This window comes from Desarmillaria tabescens (assembly GCF_030435595.1).
Source record: "Desarmillaria tabescens strain CCBAS 213 chromosome Unknown EV420scaffold_24, whole genome shotgun sequence".
Classification (NCBI taxonomy): Eukaryota; Fungi; Basidiomycota; class Agaricomycetes; order Agaricales; family Physalacriaceae; genus Desarmillaria; species Desarmillaria tabescens.
Genome location: NW_026848323.1, coordinates 177,121 through 198,737, shown reverse-complemented (window position 1 = coordinate 198,737; position 21,617 = coordinate 177,121). Strand labels below are relative to the sequence as shown.

The 21,617-nt window shown below is 47.6% G+C and overlaps 6 protein-coding genes across 6 annotated transcripts; 3 read left to right on the top strand and 3 right to left on the bottom strand.

Moving 5' to 3' along the window:
• Positions 1 to 3,742: 3,742 nt before the first annotated feature.
• EV420DRAFT_554524 (fungal-specific transcription factor domain-containing protein) lies at positions 3,743 to 6,526 on the bottom strand. Its single transcript, XM_060482548.1, has 9 exons — positions 6,142 to 6,526; positions 6,051 to 6,079; positions 5,932 to 5,996; positions 5,837 to 5,873; positions 5,244 to 5,775; positions 4,999 to 5,189; positions 4,819 to 4,947; positions 4,643 to 4,761; positions 3,743 to 4,581 (listed from the first exon to the last, which is right to left on the bottom strand). The coding sequence occupies exons 1-9, from the start codon at positions 6,311 to 6,313 to the stop codon at positions 3,843 to 3,845; spliced, it is 2,013 nt and encodes a 670-aa protein (XP_060329148.1). The 5' UTR covers positions 6,314 to 6,526; the 3' UTR covers positions 3,743 to 3,842.
• A 1,600-nt stretch (positions 6,527 to 8,126) lies between these two features.
• On the top strand, positions 8,127 to 10,059 carry EV420DRAFT_1335975 (uncharacterized protein). The gene is made up of 5 exons (XM_060468870.1): positions 8,127 to 8,336; positions 8,388 to 8,823; positions 8,877 to 9,483; positions 9,538 to 9,653; positions 9,707 to 10,059. The coding sequence occupies exons 1-5, from the start codon at positions 8,174 to 8,176 to the stop codon at positions 9,972 to 9,974; spliced, it is 1,590 nt and encodes a 529-aa protein (XP_060329147.1). The 5' UTR covers positions 8,127 to 8,173; the 3' UTR covers positions 9,975 to 10,059.
• Positions 10,060 to 10,117: 58 nt separating this feature from the next.
• Positions 10,118 to 11,586, top strand: EV420DRAFT_554472 (uncharacterized protein). The gene is made up of 6 exons (XM_060482547.1): positions 10,118 to 10,252; positions 10,302 to 10,373; positions 10,427 to 10,885; positions 10,999 to 11,243; positions 11,301 to 11,339; positions 11,395 to 11,586. The coding sequence occupies exons 1-6, from the start codon at positions 10,189 to 10,191 to the stop codon at positions 11,494 to 11,496; spliced, it is 981 nt and encodes a 326-aa protein (XP_060329146.1). The 5' UTR covers positions 10,118 to 10,188; the 3' UTR covers positions 11,497 to 11,586.
• A 155-nt stretch (positions 11,587 to 11,741) lies between these two features.
• Positions 11,742 to 12,791, top strand: EV420DRAFT_1272276 (uncharacterized protein; the record flags this gene model as incomplete). Its single annotated transcript, XM_060467687.1, has 4 exons — positions 11,742 to 12,144; positions 12,197 to 12,237; positions 12,297 to 12,414; positions 12,463 to 12,791. The coding sequence occupies 4 exons, from the start codon at positions 11,742 to 11,744 to the stop codon at positions 12,789 to 12,791; spliced, it is 891 nt and encodes a 296-aa protein (XP_060329145.1).
• A 2,640-nt stretch (positions 12,792 to 15,431) lies between these two features.
• Positions 15,432 to 16,188, bottom strand: EV420DRAFT_1644418 (histone-fold-containing protein; the record flags this gene model as incomplete). The annotated part of the gene is made up of 5 exons (XM_060477644.1): positions 15,432 to 15,542; positions 15,595 to 15,803; positions 15,852 to 15,881; positions 15,941 to 15,956; positions 16,012 to 16,188. The coding sequence occupies 5 exons, from the start codon at positions 16,186 to 16,188 to the stop codon at positions 15,432 to 15,434; spliced, it is 543 nt and encodes a 180-aa protein (XP_060329144.1).
• A 657-nt stretch (positions 16,189 to 16,845) lies between these two features.
• Positions 16,846 to 17,584, bottom strand: EV420DRAFT_1272137 (uncharacterized protein; the record flags this gene model as incomplete). The annotated part of the gene is made up of 4 exons (XM_060467680.1): positions 16,846 to 16,898; positions 16,958 to 17,081; positions 17,133 to 17,214; positions 17,274 to 17,584. The coding sequence occupies 4 exons, from the start codon at positions 17,582 to 17,584 to the stop codon at positions 16,846 to 16,848; spliced, it is 570 nt and encodes a 189-aa protein (XP_060329143.1).
• Positions 17,585 to 21,617: the final 4,033 nt, after the last annotated feature.

Below are 21,617 nucleotides of genomic sequence, written 5' to 3'. Positions count from 1 at the left end.
ATGGCGAGAAGAAACACTCGCTCTCTGTTAATCCAAAGCAGGGCGTTTCCACAGGATCACCGTGGACAACCCACATGCAGGCACAGATTCTGATTGTGGCGTCCAATGGAGGCCATGGCACCGATCGGGAAGGACAAATAACATAGGATAACATGCCTAGAAATATTTTGCGAGATAGGTCCCAACAGACATAAACAACCATAGGCGAAACAGTGGTCGCCCCCATTTCAACTGAATTCATTCCATTATATCGATAGACCGGGTGGAACGAGCTTTCAGCCGGACTATGTGCCTGATTGTCTGAAACAGGCGCCTCGCGGAAAGAGCAAGGTACCTGTATCCCTCGCGACGTGTGATAACTCATCCTTCGCGTAATGGGCGAATGTTAACATATCCAGTCTCGACTTGAAAATTCGCCCTTTTGCTGATGAGTTCGTTGACGGATAGGAAAGACGTTCCTCATGATCTACAAAGACGTGGTTAGTCCTGAAAGGAGATCTTCATCTTACCAGCGAGATATACGTTGATTCTGTCTTGTATAGCCTGTTTGAAGAAATTCTAAAGACATGTGCTCGAAGGAAAGAGAGAACCTGTAGGCTATTGTTCGGAATCTACCCGCACTCAGAGGGAGTCGGAAGGATATACAGAAACGACCATTATTTGTTCCGAGTGAAACGTCGCGTCCATAGATGACGCTTTTCGGAAGACAGCCTGAGGATACTCATCAGATTAACAGACAGAACATCGAATTTCAAAGTCAAACCAGGTACTAAAAATCACTATTACACTTATTTGAGTCCTTTACCAGGAAATGCTTCAATCTCTCGACGTCCTCTCGCTACCCAGGTTACCAGAATTTACAGCCTGCAAAAAGATAAAGGCACAGCAGCTCGGAGGCTGCCGCCTGCTGAGAAGTTACAGTCCAAAAAAAATTCGTCACCAGGGACAAGTCACGGCGATGTAGTGACCGGTACATGAGCCCAAGGAGCATTGAGGGCGGCCGTGAAATTGAAGAGTGGAAAGAAAGAGGCTGTGTCGTTGAGGAACGCGGCGTCCGGAAACGGCCAGACGGGCCGGTAACCCGGGTGTTATCGGCGACAACTTCGGGACTTCGACCGATTATCTATCCATCTATCCATCTGACGTCAAGATGAGCTCTACTATGGAAACAGAAAATGGTCTCCCGAAGCCCACGAAGTAGTCTCTCGAAGTAAGGATATTCAATTTCTTATGTTTTTGGACTCAGGCTGACGTATATTGCAAGATTTTGCCGCTGTTTTGCGCCTTGGTTCTTGAATAGTATTGAATCATTTATGTGCTGGCTCCAGGACGAATTTTGTTAGGACTTTCCAAGGGTATTTCTTGATGTCTCCCACTTGGGAATATTTTTCTGGTATAGTATGACTCCAGCTCATTTTTTTGTTTCAATACTCAACTTAGTAAGCTGCAGTCTTGACCTTAGAAAACCTCAAAGTCCACGCGTTAGGATCCCGCTGGTGGCGTCCTACTGGCAAGAATCGTAAACAGTAAGCATTCAGAATATTCACAAACAAACCGAAGTAATATACAATTACTCAATCCCGCAGGCTCGACACTCCTCAGTTGTGTGTAAGCTCTCTGAACTGGTTCTGGTGCTCTCTGCTCCGCGTTTACCAAAGAAGTCATGTCGGCAGCGATAAAAGCCGGACATGTCAACTCCCGGCAGAAACCGTCCATGGTGTCCTTCACTTGCAGTCTTGAGCGATTTCGTCACTTGTCTATAATTACTAGCGCATCCGCGTGTTCCTCAAGGAAACTGTTCTAAAAATGTCTGACATGGTTCTCTTCCTAGATCTAGTTTTGTGGCAGCTTCTATACATTGACGGGAGGCCGTTTAACTCGGCAATAGAACAAACGAAAACAAATCCAACTGTGACGAATGCTCCGGGCCACCTCCAAAGTGCGGAGGTAGTGAGGTTATCTGTCTAAACTCTAGTCAGGTACAAGCCCAAGTCTACCTATGGCTTAGAAGTACTAGGCGAGTGTTGAGCTTAGATTCCTAGGTTCAATGTGTGGCGCATTTGCTGTCGGCGTTCTGAGGCTCCTCCATGGCACCGACACACCTCCGAACAATCAAGCAAGGAAACTGTATGTTACTCCGCTCCCTCAAGCCCGAGTGCTATTCAAATTCTCGAATGTGGCGTATACAGCGGGCGGCCCCGAGATCCAGAGCGAAGGTATAGGAGCCTTGTGGATCTCGGAAGATTCTTAGAATGCCGCATCGATGTATACTGGGCTTAATTATGGGCTTAAGCACTCACCTCGAATGTCAGAATGATGGTGCCTACAAAATGCAGACCACTGCGGTCGGAACTAATGAGTTGCGAAGGCAAACAGACTGCCAGGGTCTCGAATTATGCGGTCCCTCGACCCACCAGTCTGTCGGTCTGTCGGTGAGAAACCGTAGCCTTCAGAACTCTATAGCTATTTCTAATTTCTGGTCAAGGTTGAATGCCAGGTTTCAGTCACAGGTTTCTTCTATTATCCTGTTTCAATGTCGAAGTTGTAATACAAGTTTTGAAACAAGCGCGCGCTCGCAGTTAAGTGTTTTTTTACGGTTTTCGAGGGTCAATATGATAAACAACGCTCATTCTTCGTCCTTACTTCCATCAAGATCAAAATGCTTCTCCATTCGTTGACATCAGAAGGTGGTCAATGGCACTAGCGTGAACTAGAATCTCAGGAGAATAAGTATCCTTTTAGGACAGATTTGCATGATGTGTCGAATCACGGGTGGCGTTTAGCCGATGGTAAACTCCAGTTCGAGTGCTTACTCTCTCGAACCCAGCTGCCTGGACATATGACAGTGACCGTATCATGCCCTCACAATGAAACCTCCATGATCTGTAATAATGAGACGAATGGAAACTATGAAACTAGGACCAGGACAAATTATGTGACCACTTTTGGGTGCACCCCGAATACTAGGAAACGCGAATGCTGACCGTGAAATTGTAAAGTACTTATGGTTGATAATTATGAAAGTCCGCTATCGCTTAACCGCCGGGAGTGTGACAGTGCTTATAAGTTCCCAACAATTGACTTTGATTGAGACTGACGGCATGCCAGCCGGTGGGAATATCCGAGTCGACCTTAAGCATTAGTTCCCCGCTACCGTGTCAATGATCATGTTTAAGTGAATAGCTTCCATGTTGTATTGCTTCTCCTCATTTGGAGTCTTATGGGATCCGATTCAACGAATGGGTGTAGGCCATGACATTGGTACATTACACCTGTCCGGCTGTCATCAACGACTGGGACCACATTGCTTGACTTATAATTAATCCCACCGTCTGATTCCGAGTTTTGAACGTAGTATCTCCATTGGATCTGTACTTTGAGCCCCTGGGATTCTTCACTTGAATACGTGTTGAACCCACACGTCATGGCAAAGACATGTACCATTGGCCATAATCAGTTTTGCTCATGCAAGTAATCCTGTCGAAGTGGCGGTATTTTCGGTCTAGCCGACTACATCGCTAATATTAAGCAATGGAGAAATGCGCCATCATATTTCTTATCGCTGCATCTTGGTTGAACCGTCGGATCCTTTGATCTCCCATCTCGAGGCTCCATACGACAAACCCACAACATGCTCAACATAGAGATCTAGAATTCGTAACGAAGTAGTATACGACCATTGAAACATCTAGTAGAATAGGCCTTATAGGATGGGGATGTACCAGTTAATGTCTACACTCTGTCTATCTTTATATGTTAATGTACAAATGGGCTATAAGCTAATTAATGAAATAAGTAAACCGCGTCAAGATACCTATAAACGGAAAGATAAATAGAAGTATTCACTGAATTGCGAAGAAGGACAGTAGACCGTTGGGTTGATCTAAGCCAGCTTCCCGATTCGACAAATCGTCGAACTCAACCTCTAAGGCCTGGCACGAACGAACAACCATCAACTCCCCCCACAGACGCACAGGAATATCATGGCTCTGCCGTAAGAAGAACCGTATGCGTTCCAGCCACTCCTTCAAGAGTGGATATCTCTTTCCGGACCGGGACGTATCCGCCACCCACTCCGGACCACCCTCGTCAATAGCAACCAGCAGGACCTGCACTAACCAATAATAAGGCAGCGGATTCTGAATCAGCGGAGATTCCTGGCCCAGCCTAGCCGGTACGGGGGTCTGGATCCACAGCTGGAACCAATTATGGAGTGAGTACAGGGTGCGATCGCTGGGGGCGCATCGTGAAAGCACGTCCCGTAAAATGACATGGATTAGGATAGATAAGGAAAATGAATTCAGCGGGGACGGGCATGGGTCATCGATGGAGAATGGTATACGTGGAGCCTCGGTAAGGTGCGTCAGGGCCTGCTGGAAACCGGTCCCCCGCAGCATCGTTGAGTCTACGCCGCATAGCGAGGCGGCTTGAAGCACTGAGAGCCATTCGACAGGGTTCTGTGCATTCCACAATTCCTCATCGCATGGCAGATGAATATCAAACTCAGTTGTACGGAAGGAGGATTGTTTTGAAAAATATATCGAGTAGCAGCAGTCGTGAAGATATGAAAGCAGCAGTGCCCTGTGGCGAATTATGTGAGCCTGAGATTGTAACCATGTAGAGAAAGAAAAATATGTCCTACCTCTTGGCAGTCTCGTGCGAGGCCCATTCCATCCACGACTGCTCTAAGGAGAGGTCATCTTCAATATTAGGTACGACCCAAGAGCGTTCCTGAGCGATCAATCCCGACTGGTGGATCATCTAAAAGGCAGGTGTCCGGTTAGACGATGACGCCTTCAGAAAGCCAAACAAGCGCACCATCACCAACATCCCGTGGTAAACGCTACTTGCAACGCGTGTCTCCGGCCGCTGGTGAAACAGGCCAAGAGTTTGCAATAAAACAACCGCAAGTATCACAAAGACCCGATCTTTCGGGCTGCATGAAGCCTTTGCTTGGGACATCAGTAAGCTAAATCTCAAACGCCCGTGTACACTCACAAATTCTTGTAAAAGCAAATTGCGCGAATCTAAAGTTTCTTCGATAAACTCTGCAGCTTGTCGTGTTTTGACAAAGAGAGCCCCGCATGCTTGCATGGCGCGAACGAGGACAGGAGGTTTTCCTTCTATGTTCCATGTCGCTTGATGCATAAGGGGAAACTGTTTACAAAAGTCGGTGAAAAACAGACAAACTGGAGAAATGATAAGAATCGTTACGGCACGTTCTTGTAAAATGTAAAACTTACGGTATCTCCGTTTGTCAACATCAAGGTCGACAGATGTAGGATCGGCAATCGGCGGGGGTCCGAGAAAGAGTGTGGAATCAGTGTTATCGTACTCGAAACTTGTTGGTACAAAGTTCAACAAAAAATCCAAATCAGAGTAGTCGTTTCTGAGTGCAATCGCACAGGAAGAGTCATAAGAGGGAGAGTATAACTTGTCAAGAAAGGCTTCCCATCCGCATTCATTGTTGGTTTCCTCATTTTGAGATATAGGCAACCCTAGGATGTCGTCCAGATCCCAATCTGGAGGCGTATCAAGCGAAGATGGTGAACTCGCGTTAGACGTATCTTCAGAGACTGAAAAGAAGGGCGAGCAAGCTGGGGGGGAGGAGGATGACGATGACAGTGTTCCTGAGCTATCAAATGCGTGCGTGATGTCGTTTTCTCGTCCTCCGGTAGTATCGCTGATGAAGATGCATTTTTTGCCGCGGGTAATACATCTTGAACAGGGATCTTGGAGATGCCGGTCGCACTTTACTCGAGACTGGACGCAGGACTGAATAGAGCGACATCGTTGAGAATCGGTATCTCGGTCAATAGATAATTCATCGACGTACCTGACAGGCCTTTCTCTTTGAGCGATTGGCTGCGAGCCTGATATTGTGAACGATGATCAGCTTCGTGGGTTCGCAACAAATCAGTAAACACTTACGAGCCCCCGCACGTCTTCATATGCCTGTTCAATACATCACGCCTAACAAACTGGGAGTCACACATCTACGAGAGAGGTTATTAGGCGAAACACTTTGAAGCGTATATCTGAAGACTCACCGTGCACTTATGAACGCGTTTGTGAGTGTCTGGCAATGGTTTCGCGTGTATCAGTGAAGGGGGTTCACATAGAGTCGATGTTGGCACTTACGAGAACGGATATGTCTATGCAGATGGGTTGGTCTGCTATACTTGGCGGGACAGTAAGGACAGGATTGGTTCTGAGGTAACATCCGTCCATTCGCCTTGGGATCCACTGAAGGAGAGAGAGCGAAAAGTTGGAACGACACATGGTCATAGGCCTGAGGTGACGACGCGTCCATGGTCAGAGTGGAAGAGGAAAAACTAGAAATCCAAGTCGTAAAACTATGTTCCTGGCTTTATGTATGAGAATTTCAGACCCCGCATAAACCTCAGACTTCTTTGCGCGCATCAAAAGAACCATTCGTCGATCAAATGGCAAATGGGACTGCCTCTATCATTGTATCATGTTTGCGCGGCGACATCGGACAGGCGAAATTATATCGGGGGCGAACCGTAATAATAGACCGTGATCTGGTGGTGCAAACGATACTGCTTAATTCTGATTCCGTCGAATTGGCAATTATGTTATCCTTGGAGTGGCAAATGAGGGTGAGAAAATATGAACGACCATTGCATTTCTTCTCACCTCCATCTAGATTAGTTTTTTTTTCCTTAGCAGGGGGCAAGTAACTCCATATTCGGGGAAATTTGCCGCCGTGCGATCGTCAGTTATCGGCCTGATGATTGGATGATGGATAGATTCTGTCTGCCTGCCCGAATCTCAGTAGAACATCCTTACCAAGGAATTTGCCTTCGCTGAATCCAATAAAATGCTATGACCAATCACTCTGATCCAACCGGGGCCCGTCGAGATCAGTGGCGCGCACGCTAACAGGTTATGCGTGCTTTGCTTCCGCTCCTCCCGATGCAGGAAGCAAAGAGGGCGGCGCCGACTCAAAGCCGGACTACCCCAGACCGACAGTACTGAATGCAGCCAATCAGCGGGATGTCCAGGAGACTTAGGGGAAAAACATGGCCGAGCATTGCCGAAAATGAACGACCGGTATTCTGTTTAAACAATCAGACAATCTAGCAGTCAAAAACAAACATATGTTGACCAGGAACCATGAAAGTCTTGCTCCAAATTGCCGTGGCGAGAAGACTCCGCTTGCGATCCGTTGAGGACGAACGGACCTCCGCTTTCCACTGTATACAATTTTTTGCAAAAAGCTCAGCGCCCTCTTAAGCTCGAGCGCGCTCATTTCATTGGTATGTCGGTCGCTCCAGTGAATGATAACCGTCTGCAGTCGGTACACGTGTGGATGATACGTATCCTTGCTTGCTACCGTGCAGAGCGGATAGCCGCTGAGTTGAATCGTTGTCACGGTACCGCGAACAAAGGTGAGTTCGGGTGGACAAAACGTTCAGATATGTTATATGACGACAAAAAGGTGATGTGGGTACCTTGGAATCGCGTGGCACTCTCTGATTGACTTTCATAAAAGTATCCGGCAGCTTCGTATTGTCCTGCATACCCTGTTTCAATGTCACATCGTTCGGTTTTGTGTATCTTGAAAAACACAGCCTACCAAACGTAATTTGTTCGAGTGAGACCCTGAATGAATCATTATTCAGAGAGACTTCCGAGGCTGATCAACAGGCTTTGGTTATGATGGTAGACTCGGAGGTAGTAGTACTCGGTTAATTCTGTTAGATCTAAGAGTCAGTGCTTGACGGTACTTTCTGGCACCGTGGCTACTTCGACATGGATAGCTCCCGAGGCCAAGGGGCTTATTTCCGAACTTTCTCCCCAGAAATGAAAGTACCAGCTGTCTGGGTATACGTTGACATTCAGAGTCAACTGTCCTGGACTTGGAGTACTGAATTGCTAACACTTACTAAGAGAATGCGACAGGTTATAGTAATGGGGGATAGGAAGTATTGAGTCGAGATGTCAAACCATTTGTTTGCAGCGGCAAAGCATGAAGAAAGCGAGCGGAGGGCTTGCTCCTGCCATTCTGGTACAGTGGCAGTGTATTAAAGTTTGTTTCTATTACATTCCAAAGGCTATGACCTCATGGCAACGTGTTCGAATTCAACCAACTTCGGTGTTTCCCTTTCTTTTGCTGCGACCACGTTATACCTTCATTTCATTGACGATGCGCTGGCTAGCGGTCTCGTCGCTAGCATTTTTTTTTTCTAATGTCTATGCTGATGGCGGTCTGTACCCTCCTGGTCTCCTACCACTCATTAACCGAGAAAATTCACTGTTATCCACCGGCCAATTCAATGAAGCGGCAAAGATATATTCAGAGGCAATAGGTGCGTTACTGGACGTGTCGTGTGCAATAATAAACCTAATACCTATTGTAGAACAGTCTCCCGCTGATTATCTGTTATATTACAAGAGAGCGACAGCGTATTTCTCTCTTAGCCGCCACGGATCGGCGCTGGACGACTTTGACAAAGTCCTTTCGCTGACATCCGACACATTCGACAATGCCTATTTCATGAAGGCTCGAATACACGTTAAAGATGGCCATTTTTCTCAAGCCAGGGAGTCGCTACAGCGCTTCATATCCAAGAACAAAGGGGATACTGCAGCCGTAGAATTGATGAAAGAACTCCAGGAGGGAGAGACGATCGCCAAGAAGGTCGAGCAGGAACGAAAGGCCCATCTTTGGAATGCGTGTGTAGAAAGTGCCAGTGCTGCACTGAAAACTGCAAGTCATTCGGTTGAACTTCGTCAAACAAGGGCGGAATGTTCTCTAGCTGCGGGGGATTTCGAGGGAGCCGTGGGCGACCTTACGTGGGTATCTGAACAGGTCTTTCCCATGCCTAGATGCTGACGCGTCATTTCAGCCGTTTGACACATCTCCTTCCACCTTCAACGTCCCTCCAGACACGAATATTCCGGCTTGATTATTTCTTCTTACCATCTTCACCTGCTGGCATAAACGCACTTAAACAATGTCTGCATTACGACCCCGATAACAAAACGTGTCTTTCTCTACACCGGATCGCGAAAAGCCTTGATAAAGGAATAGCCAAGCTTGGCGAACTCTTATCCAATGAAGATTGGCGCGGCATCATCACGCTTCTAACAGGTAGTGGCAAGGCCAATGACCTGATGAAGCGATTTGATGATGCTATGAATGATAACACTGCTCGTGAGCAGCTCCTACCACCACCGTCCTCGCCTAAGGATATGCCAATACCGCTTCCCAACCCTGCCAAGTTCTCGCCCCGGAGGCAGACCTTGGTTCGGTCCCTTTGTAAAGCCTACGTCAAGTCGAACACACGGAAGGCAGAGCAATGGTGCGAGCTGTTACTTACGATGGACGGTTGCAGTGACGACGTCGACGGGCTGGTTGGACGTGGAGAGGCACTACTTCGAAGTGAAGAATGGGAAGAAGCAGTTAGAGCATTTGAGCGTGCGTTTGAAGCAAGTGGTCGAAGCGACCGGGATGTAAGTACCCTTTTTTACCTTCAAAAGAAAGTATGGCATCTGACGTCTTTCTAGATACATTCACGCGTGCAGAAGGCCCAGCGGCTACTGAAACAAAGCAAGCAGAAGGATTACTACAAGGTCTTAGATGTAGATCGCAGCGCGGACCAGAAGACTATCAAGAAGGCATTGTAAGTGTTCGAATTCTTAGAATCGACAGGGTAATCAATACTTCTTTTCATAGCCGGAAAGCAGCCTTGAAGGCACACCCCGATAAGGGTGGCTCCGAAGCCAAAATGGCTGCCGTCAATGAAGCATACGAAGTGTTGTCAGACCCTGAGCTGCGGGCTCGCTTCGACAACGGTGAGGATCCCAATGACCCTATGGCTCAGCAGGGAGGACACCCCTTCGCCAATGGACAACATCCTTTCGCACAATTCTTCCAACAGAGCGGTGGAGGATTCGCAAGTAGCGGCCATCATGGTGGATTCCAGTTCCATTTTGGACATTGATAGATATGGTATTTTCGTTGTGCTGGACGGAACATTGTAGTATATAGTGCAGTAATGTAAGTTGCATCAGAGAGCTTAAGAGTTAGTATGCCTGCGGCGCTGGCGGCATGGGTGATTAGTCAGCGATCGAGGCTTGATCGTGTAATGAACTGATCGACGCATCTTGACTTTGTACCACCATCATCCACGACATCCTGTCGAGAGGAGTCTGCTAATGGCTTCAGTATCGACGCAGTCACTTGAGGAAGCGGCAAATATTGCCACAGAGTTCATATACAGTTTGTTTCAAATTCTTTCCTTCCGTTCGGATCCTAATCCCGATTCCAGGTCTCGATAACCTCCCAAACGAAATAAGATTCATATGCGACGAAATCAAGATCAAGGATCAGAAAGCCCAAGGTAAGAACAATATTCCATGCAATGTACACCTCTATCTGACGCCGTCATTCCAGAGATTCAAACCGCAATTGAAACGGAATGTGCTCGGCATGTCCAGCTTTGCCAAAGCGGGGCACCGTTTCCCCCAAACTACAAACCGCCCATGCAGGCGAAGATCTCCGAAGCGTACGGTAGAGTGCACAGGCTTCACATGGAGAAAATTGAGCTTGCGACCAAGATGGTTGACCTCATCGAGCGCACGCGGACTCGTCTGGGCGTCGATATCAACCGGGTGAAGAAATTGCAGGGAGAGCCACTGATGCTTGATGCTCCTCAGACGCGGAGTAGCTCTGCGCTTGCGGACGTTGGGGGCGCTTATGCGTTTTCTGGTAGGGATCCCGCTGCTCAGATCAGCGAGAGCTTGAGGAGCGTCATGATCCCGAGCAGTACAACCCCCGTGCAGGAACTGAGACAGTCTCCGGCGGTAGTGTCGCTGACGACAGCAACAGCTCCATCTGGTGCAGCAACGAAAAGTTAGTCATAACTCGCTTTTATTTTTATTATCCCTTTATCTCGTCCTCTTTCCTTTTTGCATGTACTGTCATTTCCTATTTCTGATACTCATCGCTCTCTTGAAACAAACTAGAACGCCGATTAACTGCAGCGCCTTCAATCAAATTACCGGCGAGGTCCCAGTCACCTGCGCCACCACCCAAGGCAGCTCAGGCACCTACGCACAGACAATCGAGACTTTCGCGGCAGGTGCACCCACCTGTGCCCGGACCCGAGGAAGATGCCGAAGGGGAGGAAGAGGATGCAGAGGGTGAAGAAGACGACGAAGGCGAAGATGACAAGCTGTATTGTTTCTGTCAAAAGAAGAGTTTTGGCGATGTAGGCGTTTCTTCTCAGGGACCTTTTTGTGGTTAGCTGATGATCTCTCGTTTTCAGATGATTGCATGCGACAGTGGCTTCTGTCCGTACGAATGGGTAAGCTCCAGTTGATATACCTCTTTGTTCACCATTTCTGATGTTCTTTTTTTAGTTCCATATCTCGTGTGTGGGGTTGAAAGCCGCACCGGTGGATAAGTGGTATTGCGATGCTTGTAAGCCGAAGGTCATGGCTCGCAAGGCCAGGAAGAAGTAATGAGGGTACGGAGTGTCTTTCTTTTTAGTATTCTCTTCTCCTTGCTATCGACGCGCGCTGTGCATGTAACTGTCTTGTGATACAGAAACGATCGATTTTCCTAGGAAACTTGCGTTATTAACTGGTTGGATGAATCATCATCGCCAAGTAGTAGTAAGCACTTGCTGACTTTGCCATGTCTAAGCAACAGATATGACCGTATATAATCCAAGAATCGATGTCGGCTTCTCATCGCACTCAACGGCATGTCGTCTTTGCCATACAAATCTTTCGCAATCTTCGGTGCAGCTGGGAGCATTGGAAGATATGTCTTCGATGCTCTGCACGAAAGGAATGCTTCGATTGTGGCCATCACTCGTAGTTCCTCTTCGTCGACAAGCGCGCTGCCTAGCGCTCCCAATGTGAAGATCACCAAGGTCGAGGGTTATAAGAATGTCGAAGAGGTCGCCGCCGTTCTGAGGGCCAACCGGATCGAGGTCGTCATCTGTACGCTGTCCTGGAAGAGTGACGAGGCCATGTACGGGGAAGAGACGGCGCTTGCAGGTGCTGCGCGCGCAGCAGGAGTCGGTCTGTTCGTGCCGTCTGAATACGGCATGCCCACGGATGGCGGGCCGGCTGGCCTTTGGGAGACTAAAGATAACGTCGCTAGTGAATGGTGGTAGTGGCACCTCCGGAAGTCGTCTGATATAAGTACCAACAGAGCATATGAAGGAGATCGGGTTACCATCTGCGAGGTTTTTCGTGAGCGTCAGCTTCTTGTCAAGGCAAAGCATGGGCTTAACTTGGAAATTCGCGCCTAGACTGGGCTACTCTTCAGTTGGATCTCCGGTCTTTCCGGATACCCATCTACCGGTAAGATCAACGTTGTCGGTACGGGCAAGACACCAGCCTCTTGGACTGCTACTGAGGACATCGGTGGTACGTGTTCCGAGGGACGATCTCAGCGCTGAGCTCACTCAAGTTTAGGTTTCATCGCACACGTCCTCACCACTCTTCCACCATCCGAGCTAAACGATAGGATCTTCCGCATTGAAGGCGAGAGGCTCTCTTGGGAGGACATGGCCAAGAGGACTGGCGTCCCGATAACCAAGGCAGAGAAGGTACCTGCAGATAGCGAGGGCCTCTCGCAGTTTTGCACGATTTTGCAAAGAATGATTGAGGAAGGACCGGGGAGCACGGGTTGGGATTATGCTGCCAAGAAAGAGGGAGCGGAGAGGGCTGGAAGCTCTAATTCCCTTTGGGCGGGGCATGTCTGGAAGAAGGTCCCGGGAGATATTTTGACTTCCACTGACTGAGTTTTCAGTTGAAACGCGATCACAAAAATCTATAACATTCAAGTTGTGTGGCGAAACTGGTCCTTTGGAAGTTACGTGAAGAAATTACAACGAAACGAAACAGACTGTGTTACTCTTACTTGCCAAGTGACCGTTCCAAGTTTCGACTGACGTTTCACAGGTAAGTGGCTACTACCCATAAATACCTATACATCTGTGTCTGAAACTTATACTGCACATAAGTCAAGGTAACTGCCAGGCTCTCCCATCACAACGTGATGATTCCCAGGGCTGCTTCGTATCTAGGGATGTCTTAGATGGATATTGGTTTCGAGAGCGTGTTCACGAGCCAGGTTCGTGACGATTGTCGGGCTCCGACCCCGACGGAGAAATCGTACACATATGTTTCAGTTTTCAGGTAATTTTAAGTCGAGGGTTGCAGTATAAACTTTAGGTGACAAGAATGACCCTGGCATCAACAAAGTTCATTCCTGGAGGCCTGTCAGTGCTTGAGCCTTGAACAGCTCATCGTGTTTCGATGTGCTGCGCATGACCAGATCACTACTCACAGGCATTTGTAGTTCCCATCCCACAAAAAAGGGCCATAAGGTGGGAAATGTTATGATGACTGTTATCCCCTAGCTTGACTGACCTTGAAGATGGTGGCGCTGACTATCCTAACATAGAAAACACATCTCGAGTTATGGGAACAGCGGCGAAATTAAAAGGATAATACAGTGTGAATTTTAGCGAGCGAAGATAGACCATTTACTCTGGGCAGATGCTTAGCGTGAGATGGGTGTAAAGACAGGAAGCGGCAGTCAATAGGGATCTAATTTGTAAGGAATTCAGTAAAATGCAGTAGAACAAGCTGTTGACCAACATCTTATTTTATAGTGGCACATAGGACTCGTCCTTGCAATAGAATGCAAATGCTGTTTACTATTAAGCGCGCGCCAACTTAAAAGTTGAACCATGATATTATAAAAGGCACCTTGAAACGGCAAATGCCGGACTCCCTTACAGCTTGCTAACAGCCTTGTGTTGCGCGCTTGGTGACTTTGCCATTGGCCAAGACACGTTATCTGCTAAAGGACCTCACGGTGAGGATTTTATACTAGCAAACATATACTAGTCAAAACAGAACTTCTTTCTTTCTTTCTTATCCCTAGCTATAAGACTAGTAGTGCTGCTTACCTTTATCAGTACGTGATGGTACTGCATCGTTCACTGCTACTATCTGAGTACCTGTGTTTTTCCCAAGAATAAAGGACCGTGTACTGCCGCGGAGATTCGAGAAACAACACCTTCCTTCATAGCACCAACGCACGAATAAATGTCCCGCGGAGCCTCAGACAGGCTGCATCAATCCCCATCCCTCACTGCTACAGGTCGCTTCATAAGAATGGACTACCTAGTACTGATCCTCACGCTATTCCATATCGCCGTTATCGCCAAACCTATCGCAAAAGGTGGCGGAAAAAGTAACAGTGGAAAAAGCAGTGGAAAAAGTAGCGAAAAAAGTAGCGCAACACCAAGCGTTGCCGTCGATTCTAACACCCCCAGTCCGACGACAACTAAAATCTACTATGGGAGCAAAAGTCGCTGTTATCGAGAGTGAGTCGGAGTGCCACGCAAAACAAATTCACGGGGAACTCATGTATAATATCTAGTTATCTCCTTACCATCGAGATACCGTGTCCACGCCGTAGGCTGTCGACGGGGGCCACAGCAGGGATAGCTGGGGGGTCTATCCTAGCAGGTTAGCCAATTCACGTTGCAATCGGCATGCTTATCGATAGAACCTCCCCATAGTCCTGTTGATCTTGCTTGCGTATTACTTCAGAGAGAAGATCATGGACTTCATCAAGCGGAAGAGAAGAGCGACCGCTTCCGAGGATCCTGCGATGCAACCATTGACCAAGACAGATTCCTAGGTATTTCCGGTACAGTTTTAGACGATGTTCTTTGTTTGACGAATCCATATTAGCTATTTTGTATGTACATTAGGAAAGAAAATCACACCCACCTTTATTTGCTCGGTGCCGATGAGGGGATGGAGGCGGCGGTGGGGTATCAGTGGGTCTAGATCAAAAAGAGCCTGCGCCTTCGTCTAGTTCCCAGGAAACATGACAGGAGGAGCGAGAACCACGTTCGACGAACTATTCTTCCCGCAGCTCCCCACGGCCAAGAAGAGTACAGCACCCGCATCGCATGTGTATGCGTAGAACGTTCTTCAAGTACAACCAAGCCGTACCGGTCCAACTTACTAGCAAGCTAATACCCGACACAGTGCTGGAATCCACCGGGTTACGGTCCGTAAGCTGGGTAGATAACGCGCCCAGATCTTTTGACCGGAGTATATCATTCTAGCATTATTGTGGCGAGAACTCGGTTGCCTGACGGGGAATGAGGCCTGAAGTCCGTCCATGTCGGTATTTCGCGTATACCTAGTACCTTGCTCCGGCGTCTTGAACGAGAACGCTTCCTGACCGGTGATAAAAACTTGGCAGAATGACCACACCAGCAAAAATAGCAAGGGCCTCTGGTATATTATTGTACATTTACAGTTTGTGCGGTTCATGTCATATTGGGCCTTTCTCCCGGCCGACTGTTGTTCAATAGCGTCTCAAGCTGTCAAAGGTGAAGGTCAGCTGTAGATCATATTGAATACACAATTGCAAGATCCACCTGCTCCAGAACCTCCGAACTACCTCCAACATTCGTGTCATTCGAGGCCAAGTTCGCGTTACCGTCACCGAGACTCGCTCTCTATAAGCCACTCAATATAACTATCAATCGCGAAAAGGCAGCTACCACTAACCTGTTCCTGCTTGATATTCTCCGTTCCCCCCGCCTTCCTCACAACACTCCCAGTAGGGAACGGAAGTTCCTCCCGTGGTACAATATCAATCAAAAAATCAAACTGGTCCGACTTGCTCAAAGCCTTGGCGATGTCTGACCTGGACAGCGTCCGGCGTTTATTGGAATCCGCAATAATAAAGGCCCGAGCAGTAATTTCTGCAATGAATACTAAATGCAAGTCAATTGGAGAACCCCTCAATACATTCGGTCACGTACTTTCACACGCTTTGCAAAACAAGATGGGCGCTAGTGAGGGGGGAGGAGTTGATAAACAGAAGCCCCGAATTTAAGAAAATAAGCTGTACCATCAGCAGCAATCATCTTTTACACTGGAATTTTGAATGTGGGAAGAGCGACGAGGTCTGGGTACGCTTACTTTGACGTCTGGATCACTTTTCATGACTTTTTTGATTCGAGCAAGGGGGAGGGCCGGGTGTCGGAAATCAGGCGTTTCTTGTTCTGCAGAATCAACCTGTCGCTGCCAGAAGGAACGAAGGAATTCGTTAAGGGGATCGCCTGCCTGGACAAAGGGCTGCGGATTAGAGGAGGTCATCGTGGTAACTGTTCAAGTCGGGGTGTGAAGTTTAACCCTAACCCTAGGAATCGGTATTTCCGTCCCGCGTTTCTTCGCGTAGAAAGACGACACTAGAAAATGTTCGGACGTTTCAATTGAACTTCTAATTACCAGAAATGTGTTCAATAAAATAAGCTGAAAGATGAGATAGTACTGTTTTAGGTTAAGCAAAATTTGAACCAGAAAACGGAATGAAAAAGGTGTTTCGTGGTTACTGGCAGGACAAAGGGAACGTTTCCTTCGCAGAAAAGTAGTTATTAGCATGTGAAAGGAACATGAAGTAAAACAAGTATTTCATTCTGTTTTCCGTATCACATTTGCGGTACACAAAGAGAGAAAAAAAAAGAGGTAACATATTCAGAACCAGTACCTTGAGTCTCCATCCTAAAAAGGAACCGGTCCTAGCGGTGTCTGGAGCCTATGCATTGGTATATCGACGGCAAAGGCCTAATGAATAAAGTGCAGACGCATGTGCACAGTCAACACGGAGCAAGCAAGATACACGTTGTTATATAGATACACTGCAAAGCAATTCGTAATAGCAAGATATACAAATAAATAATAGCCGAAGAATCCATCATACGGTAATTGTAGCTGTACCGCTAGGCAAGCGAAGTCCCCAACCATGGGAACAAATCACAGGTTGTGCTGTGCGATATGGCGCATGATTGTTAGCGAAGTCATCAGCTCTGATGAAAAAGATGTGTCAATAACGGTAACAGAACCAAAGGGCTGTAGAACTTCTCACCAACTGCCATATGGACGAATGCTTCGTATATCGTCAACGTGTGTCCCGACACACCATATACACGGACATCCGGTTTCTTCAGGTCATAATGGGCAACCAGGTAATTTTCAGCGCCTGTCGTGCACTGGAAAATTGGCTCGAAAAAGATGGTTTGGATAAAGAACCAGGAACTCACTGTCCACTCCTGTCCATCAACCGAACGATAACTCCATCTGTACTCTCGTCCATCAGAGCCCGTAAATTTTCGTGACAGCGATCTAAGGCGAGATCAGAAAGCTGCTGAGGAGGTCTTCAGATGAGTTGCCGGATGACTCACGATGCGAACAAGGAGGTTTTCCTGAGATATTTAGACATGGCTTGGGATATTCGACCGGCGGGACGAATGAACGACACAGTTCCGAGCGACTCGTCATGCAGGAAATCGAGAACGACAATAGGGTCTTGCGTAAACGGCAACGAATCCCGGTGACGTGACGCTCGTCGATGCATGTTGTAGATCATAGTCGCCGTTTGAGATGGTGAACGGGCCACACGGAAGAAAAGTCGGTCGTAGATGTCGTCAAAGTCAGAGCCGGTATTAGCACCGGTCCTGTCCTCTAGGATATAGGGCAGAGGTCCTCGTTGCATGGTACGTGGCAAAGTGAGGGGTCAGAGCAGTGGAGTGGGAGGGGGAGGGAGGTATGGAGCCTGCGAGAACAAGCGGTCGCCTTTTATACCTGGTGTAAGAAAAGGTGAAAAATCCTAATAGGTAAAGATTCGAGGGCGCAGCGTATTTATAACAAAGACCCTCACCAGGCATCATTGACCCAAGAAGCAGATCAAGATTTGTTTTGCGTCAATGGGCTGTAGCGGACTAGTTCATTTCGGGAAGGGAATTCAGTAACACCTTTACGGCACCAACCGGCACTGCCTCGTGTAGGCTTCCTTAAGAAGAAAACTATCGGGTCGTCGTCAGTTCGGTCACAGGGAAATCGAGAGAAAATCCAGACGCACAAAGACAAGCAGATAAGGGACTGAAGGCGGAATAGAACAGCCCGGCCTTTCGACATCACGTCGTACGACGAAATCGCCTATAACAAAGGTACACCACCCGGCATCCACTTGCTGATTCCAATCGAACGTGAAGTGAGAAATGGAAGGCTTCCGGAATCCGGCCAATAGATAAGACTGTAAGATAGCCCTTACCGATGACACAGACAAATCCGCATAAACGTCCAGCTGTCGATCGACTAGTATCCCAAGCAGACTAACCAATTCTCGATGGTCGAATGCGATGTACTCGCTAAGCTATAGGAGAAAATCAGGAGTGGCATGTGTGGCGATCATGAAACGACATACCGGAACGACATCCGGCCAGCTCCCCAATATCCGGGAACCTAATCGAAAAGAACCGCAAATAATGACAGTCGGGGTACGTAGATATTAATATGAAGTGGCGCCTCGCAGCATCCAAGGCGCAATATTGCACACATGATAACATTGAGCACCATTCTTTCGTCGGCGCGAGGACCCGTTCGGTGACTTGTAGAACTGTTCCGAGTGGCGAGTAACTGAACAGTATTCGAAAAACCCGCGCGGTCATAGATCACCTGGACGGACATTCGGTTGGCTTGGGACGAGCTCAACTGTCAAACGAGGCCCCCTGGGCCAAGCCCTGACCAGCGCCAACGCCGAAACTGAATGGAGAACAAAGTCAGCCGCGTTTCTTACTTCTCCGAGAATAGTTGCAACAGCAACGCGACGAACACATGACATTCATGCGAGTTTATTTAGACTGGGGAAGCCTAGACCAGGACCAAATTTTAGGGACGAATTCGCAATCAATGGAGAAGAACGAACCGTCTGCTTCTAGTCGTACGACACGCAAATGACCAAATCTTGGGACGTGCATACATATGTCGTGATCTTGCCCCACCCTTGGACATTTGCATCCTCAGCTGACAGTATTCACCAAAGCTATGACGCGACCGCCGGCCCCAAAGCCACAAACGGTCCTGTGATCATCATCTCTCCGACTCTGTTTCTCGGGCCAAGGAGGAGACGCGTTGCCACGGAACACTGGAAGTGACCGTGATCAGGTCCCGGCGATTACGCGAAGGAGAATAACGCGTTCTTACCCACTTTGAGGATATTTGTAGAAGACTGTTGCCGTTCTCAAGATGAGATGTGAAAATCAATGGAAGCTAATTTTAAGGATCAGTAAATGAAATGGGGGGGGCCTCCTCGATCGATCAACATCATACGAATCGAGGAAAAGAAGGGAGTGCGTTCAAAGCACAACTGGGCTGTCGTTTCGGTCGATATGCCATCGGTCAGACAAGGACGCTGTCATACCAACGACTTGCACATCACCATCCGAAGAGGGTGGACAACGCGGTGATGAACACCTGCCGGGTGTTTTCCAGAGGTTTCATTTCGGATATAACCCTTCATTTGTGATGCCGGTTCGCAGCAACATATACCGTGCAACCGGAAATGAGGGTCTGGACAAAAACATCTCTTCAAAACTTGGACTGACGTAGAGAAAGCAGTATTAGATTTACCTGAATACCAATCGTATAAACACACGGCATGAGGAGTCGAGGCGCTGATACGCTAGACTACGTCGAACATGCTCGCAGTCATCCATCGGATGTACTAGCAAGATGAAAATGGGTTTGTGAGAACGAATGTCAAGTAATTGAAAAGAAAAGTTATCGATCGCTCATACCGATGACACGCATGAAAGGACTTGAGAACTTGTTGGTTCCTTCTACTCCTGCATTAATTGATAGGCTCGCTCGGAGGCCCGTTCGGAGGTCTAGATCGGAAGATACCATTTTGCAGGCTCGGAGGAGGGTTGAAAATGGCCTTATAAGGGTTCTGCGACGCCACAGGGCATCAGACGTGCATGAATCGAAGTATGGTTTCGAGGCTCATGCATTCTGGAGAACTTGTCACGGAGATTCGCGGTTCTTCACAGCTGTGGGAGAAACCTGACATGACCAATAATGGTATATACAAGTTACCGAATCCTGTAATTTGCAAGCGTTCTGAAATAACGCCTCAGCGATAAATCATCGACAAACAAAAACAGAAGGTACCTTGGGTTTGCAGCGCGTGTAATGCCGATATGTTTGTATAGGAATAGCGAAGATAAGACGTATCGGTAAAACCGAACTTCAAAACATCGATATCTCCTAAGTACAGGCAATCACACTCATCGGACGATAGACAGGGTACGACGAGCTTAAAAATATGGTTAGCGTTTGAAAGACGTATCAAGAGAATAGACCAACTATAACCTTGATCTACACCGATCACCATGCTCTTATCGCGTATCGCGGAAGACCTTCGGCTGAGAGTTATCGGCACGAATTCGATACGGCTCGTAGGGAATTTCGCACCAAAACATAGAACATTCTTCATGGCTGATAGAAGTGCGAGTGGGAAGTCACTTCAAAGACATGTATCTGGTCCGGCGCTCATTAATATCAACTACATGAGGATGAGAAATGAAACCATGATCACAGATAAAGCGTGTTGTCCGTGCCTGAAAGATAAGGACAACTCTATGACGTGCTGCCACGGTCTTGACTCTTCTAGGGCTTCTTTGTGTGTCCTGTTCTTCGCAGGCGTCTTCCAGCTTGGTCAAAGCCACAAGTAGTCATCTGGAAATGAATAAATTAGTAGTTACACACAGTCATCGATAGGGAAAAGGAACAGGAACAGACAATCTGATGAATTGATGAATGTACGAAGATAGCATTCTTATCCAGGCTAACAGCAGTAGAGCTGACGGAAGTGGTATTGTGATGATTACCGATGCTGCAAAGCTAGATTCTAGCCATAAATAAGCTCGCCATTCGACGCAAAACGCAAACCGACAATTATATGGTCAATCAACAAAATGACATACCTGCTCACGCTCTATGGGGAGGACGTTGTGACAGAAGAGCAGATATGAAGAAGATTCCAATAATAGAGACCGTCCTATGACGTTTAATCTTTGTGTGAATCCCGTGAGTAGATTCCTGCGACACATATCTGAAAGATGATCACTAGTATGAATCACTTGCTGAATGAATGGAAAAAAACAGTCACAAAGCCAAATGACGAGTCGCAGGTTTAACCTCTCCGAATAGGCGGATTAGAGTTCAGGATTCCTAACAAGTATACGGTCTCGATCATTGCAACCGGTTTCTGTTGAGATTGTTATCGACTGCACAGGTGGAGAGTACGAAGACCTCATGTTTTCATGCGGGTCCTATACATGCTTGTCGCACCGAAAAGACAGTAACGAGTTGAAACAACGGAGCCCTTCCCGGAAATTTTTTCATCGTCCTATGACCCTACACATCAGCAGGTACCTCCCGTAGCCTACTCCAGAAAGCGTTACTGCATGGAACATCGATGAACCATTGGTACGCACCTGCTATCCTTGTGCCATTTGACCAGTAGTTTCGCGGGATTCATGAAAAAAATGGAAGTACAAGTCTTGGGACCATGCTTCTCTTCGTTCTTTAGGTAGACGGCGCCCCGTTGGGAAACGAACCAGGCCGAAGATCGGTATGCTCCTTGTACACACCTAAGGAAGCTTAATCTGAGAAATAAGTGAGTAAATATGATGAATTGGTTCTTTATACACTCACCTGTGATCCAGAAAGTTCAACAATACCAC

What these genes read in the sequence shown, in the direction of transcription:
- EV420DRAFT_1335975 (XM_060468870.1), top strand. Translation starts at nt 8,174, where the DNA reads ATGCGCTGGCTAGCGGTCTCGTCGCTAGCATTTTTTTTTTCTAATGTC. An exon ending in GGAGCCGTGGGCGACCTTAC is followed by an intron (nt 8,824 to 8,876) that starts GTGGGTATCTGA and finishes GCGTCATTTCAG; the next exon opens with CCGTTTGACACATCTCCTTC. An exon ending in AAGACTATCAAGAAGGCATT is followed by an intron (nt 9,654 to 9,706) that starts GTAAGTGTTCGA and finishes TTCTTTTCATAG; the next exon opens with CCGGAAAGCAGCCTTGAAGG.
- EV420DRAFT_554524 (XM_060482548.1), bottom strand. Translation starts at nt 6,313, where the DNA reads ATGGACGCGTCGTCACCTCAGGCCTATGACCATGTGTCGTTCCAACTT. An exon ending in CAAAGAGAAAGGCCTGTCAG is followed by an intron (nt 5,776 to 5,836) that starts GTACGTCGATGA and finishes CGCTCTATTCAG; the next exon opens with TCCTGCGTCCAGTCTCGAGT. An exon ending in ACCACGGGATGTTGGTGATG is followed by an intron (nt 4,762 to 4,818) that starts GTGCGCTTGTTT and finishes CCTGCCTTTTAG; the next exon opens with ATGATCCACCAGTCGGGATT.
- EV420DRAFT_554472 (XM_060482547.1), top strand. Translation starts at nt 10,189, where the DNA reads ATGGCTTCAGTATCGACGCAGTCACTTGAGGAAGCGGCAAATATTGCC. An exon ending in CAAGGATCAGAAAGCCCAAG is followed by an intron (nt 10,374 to 10,426) that starts GTAAGAACAATA and finishes CCGTCATTCCAG; the next exon opens with AGATTCAAACCGCAATTGAA. An exon ending in ATCTGGTGCAGCAACGAAAA is followed by an intron (nt 10,886 to 10,998) that starts GTTAGTCATAAC and finishes GAAACAAACTAG; the next exon opens with AACGCCGATTAACTGCAGCG.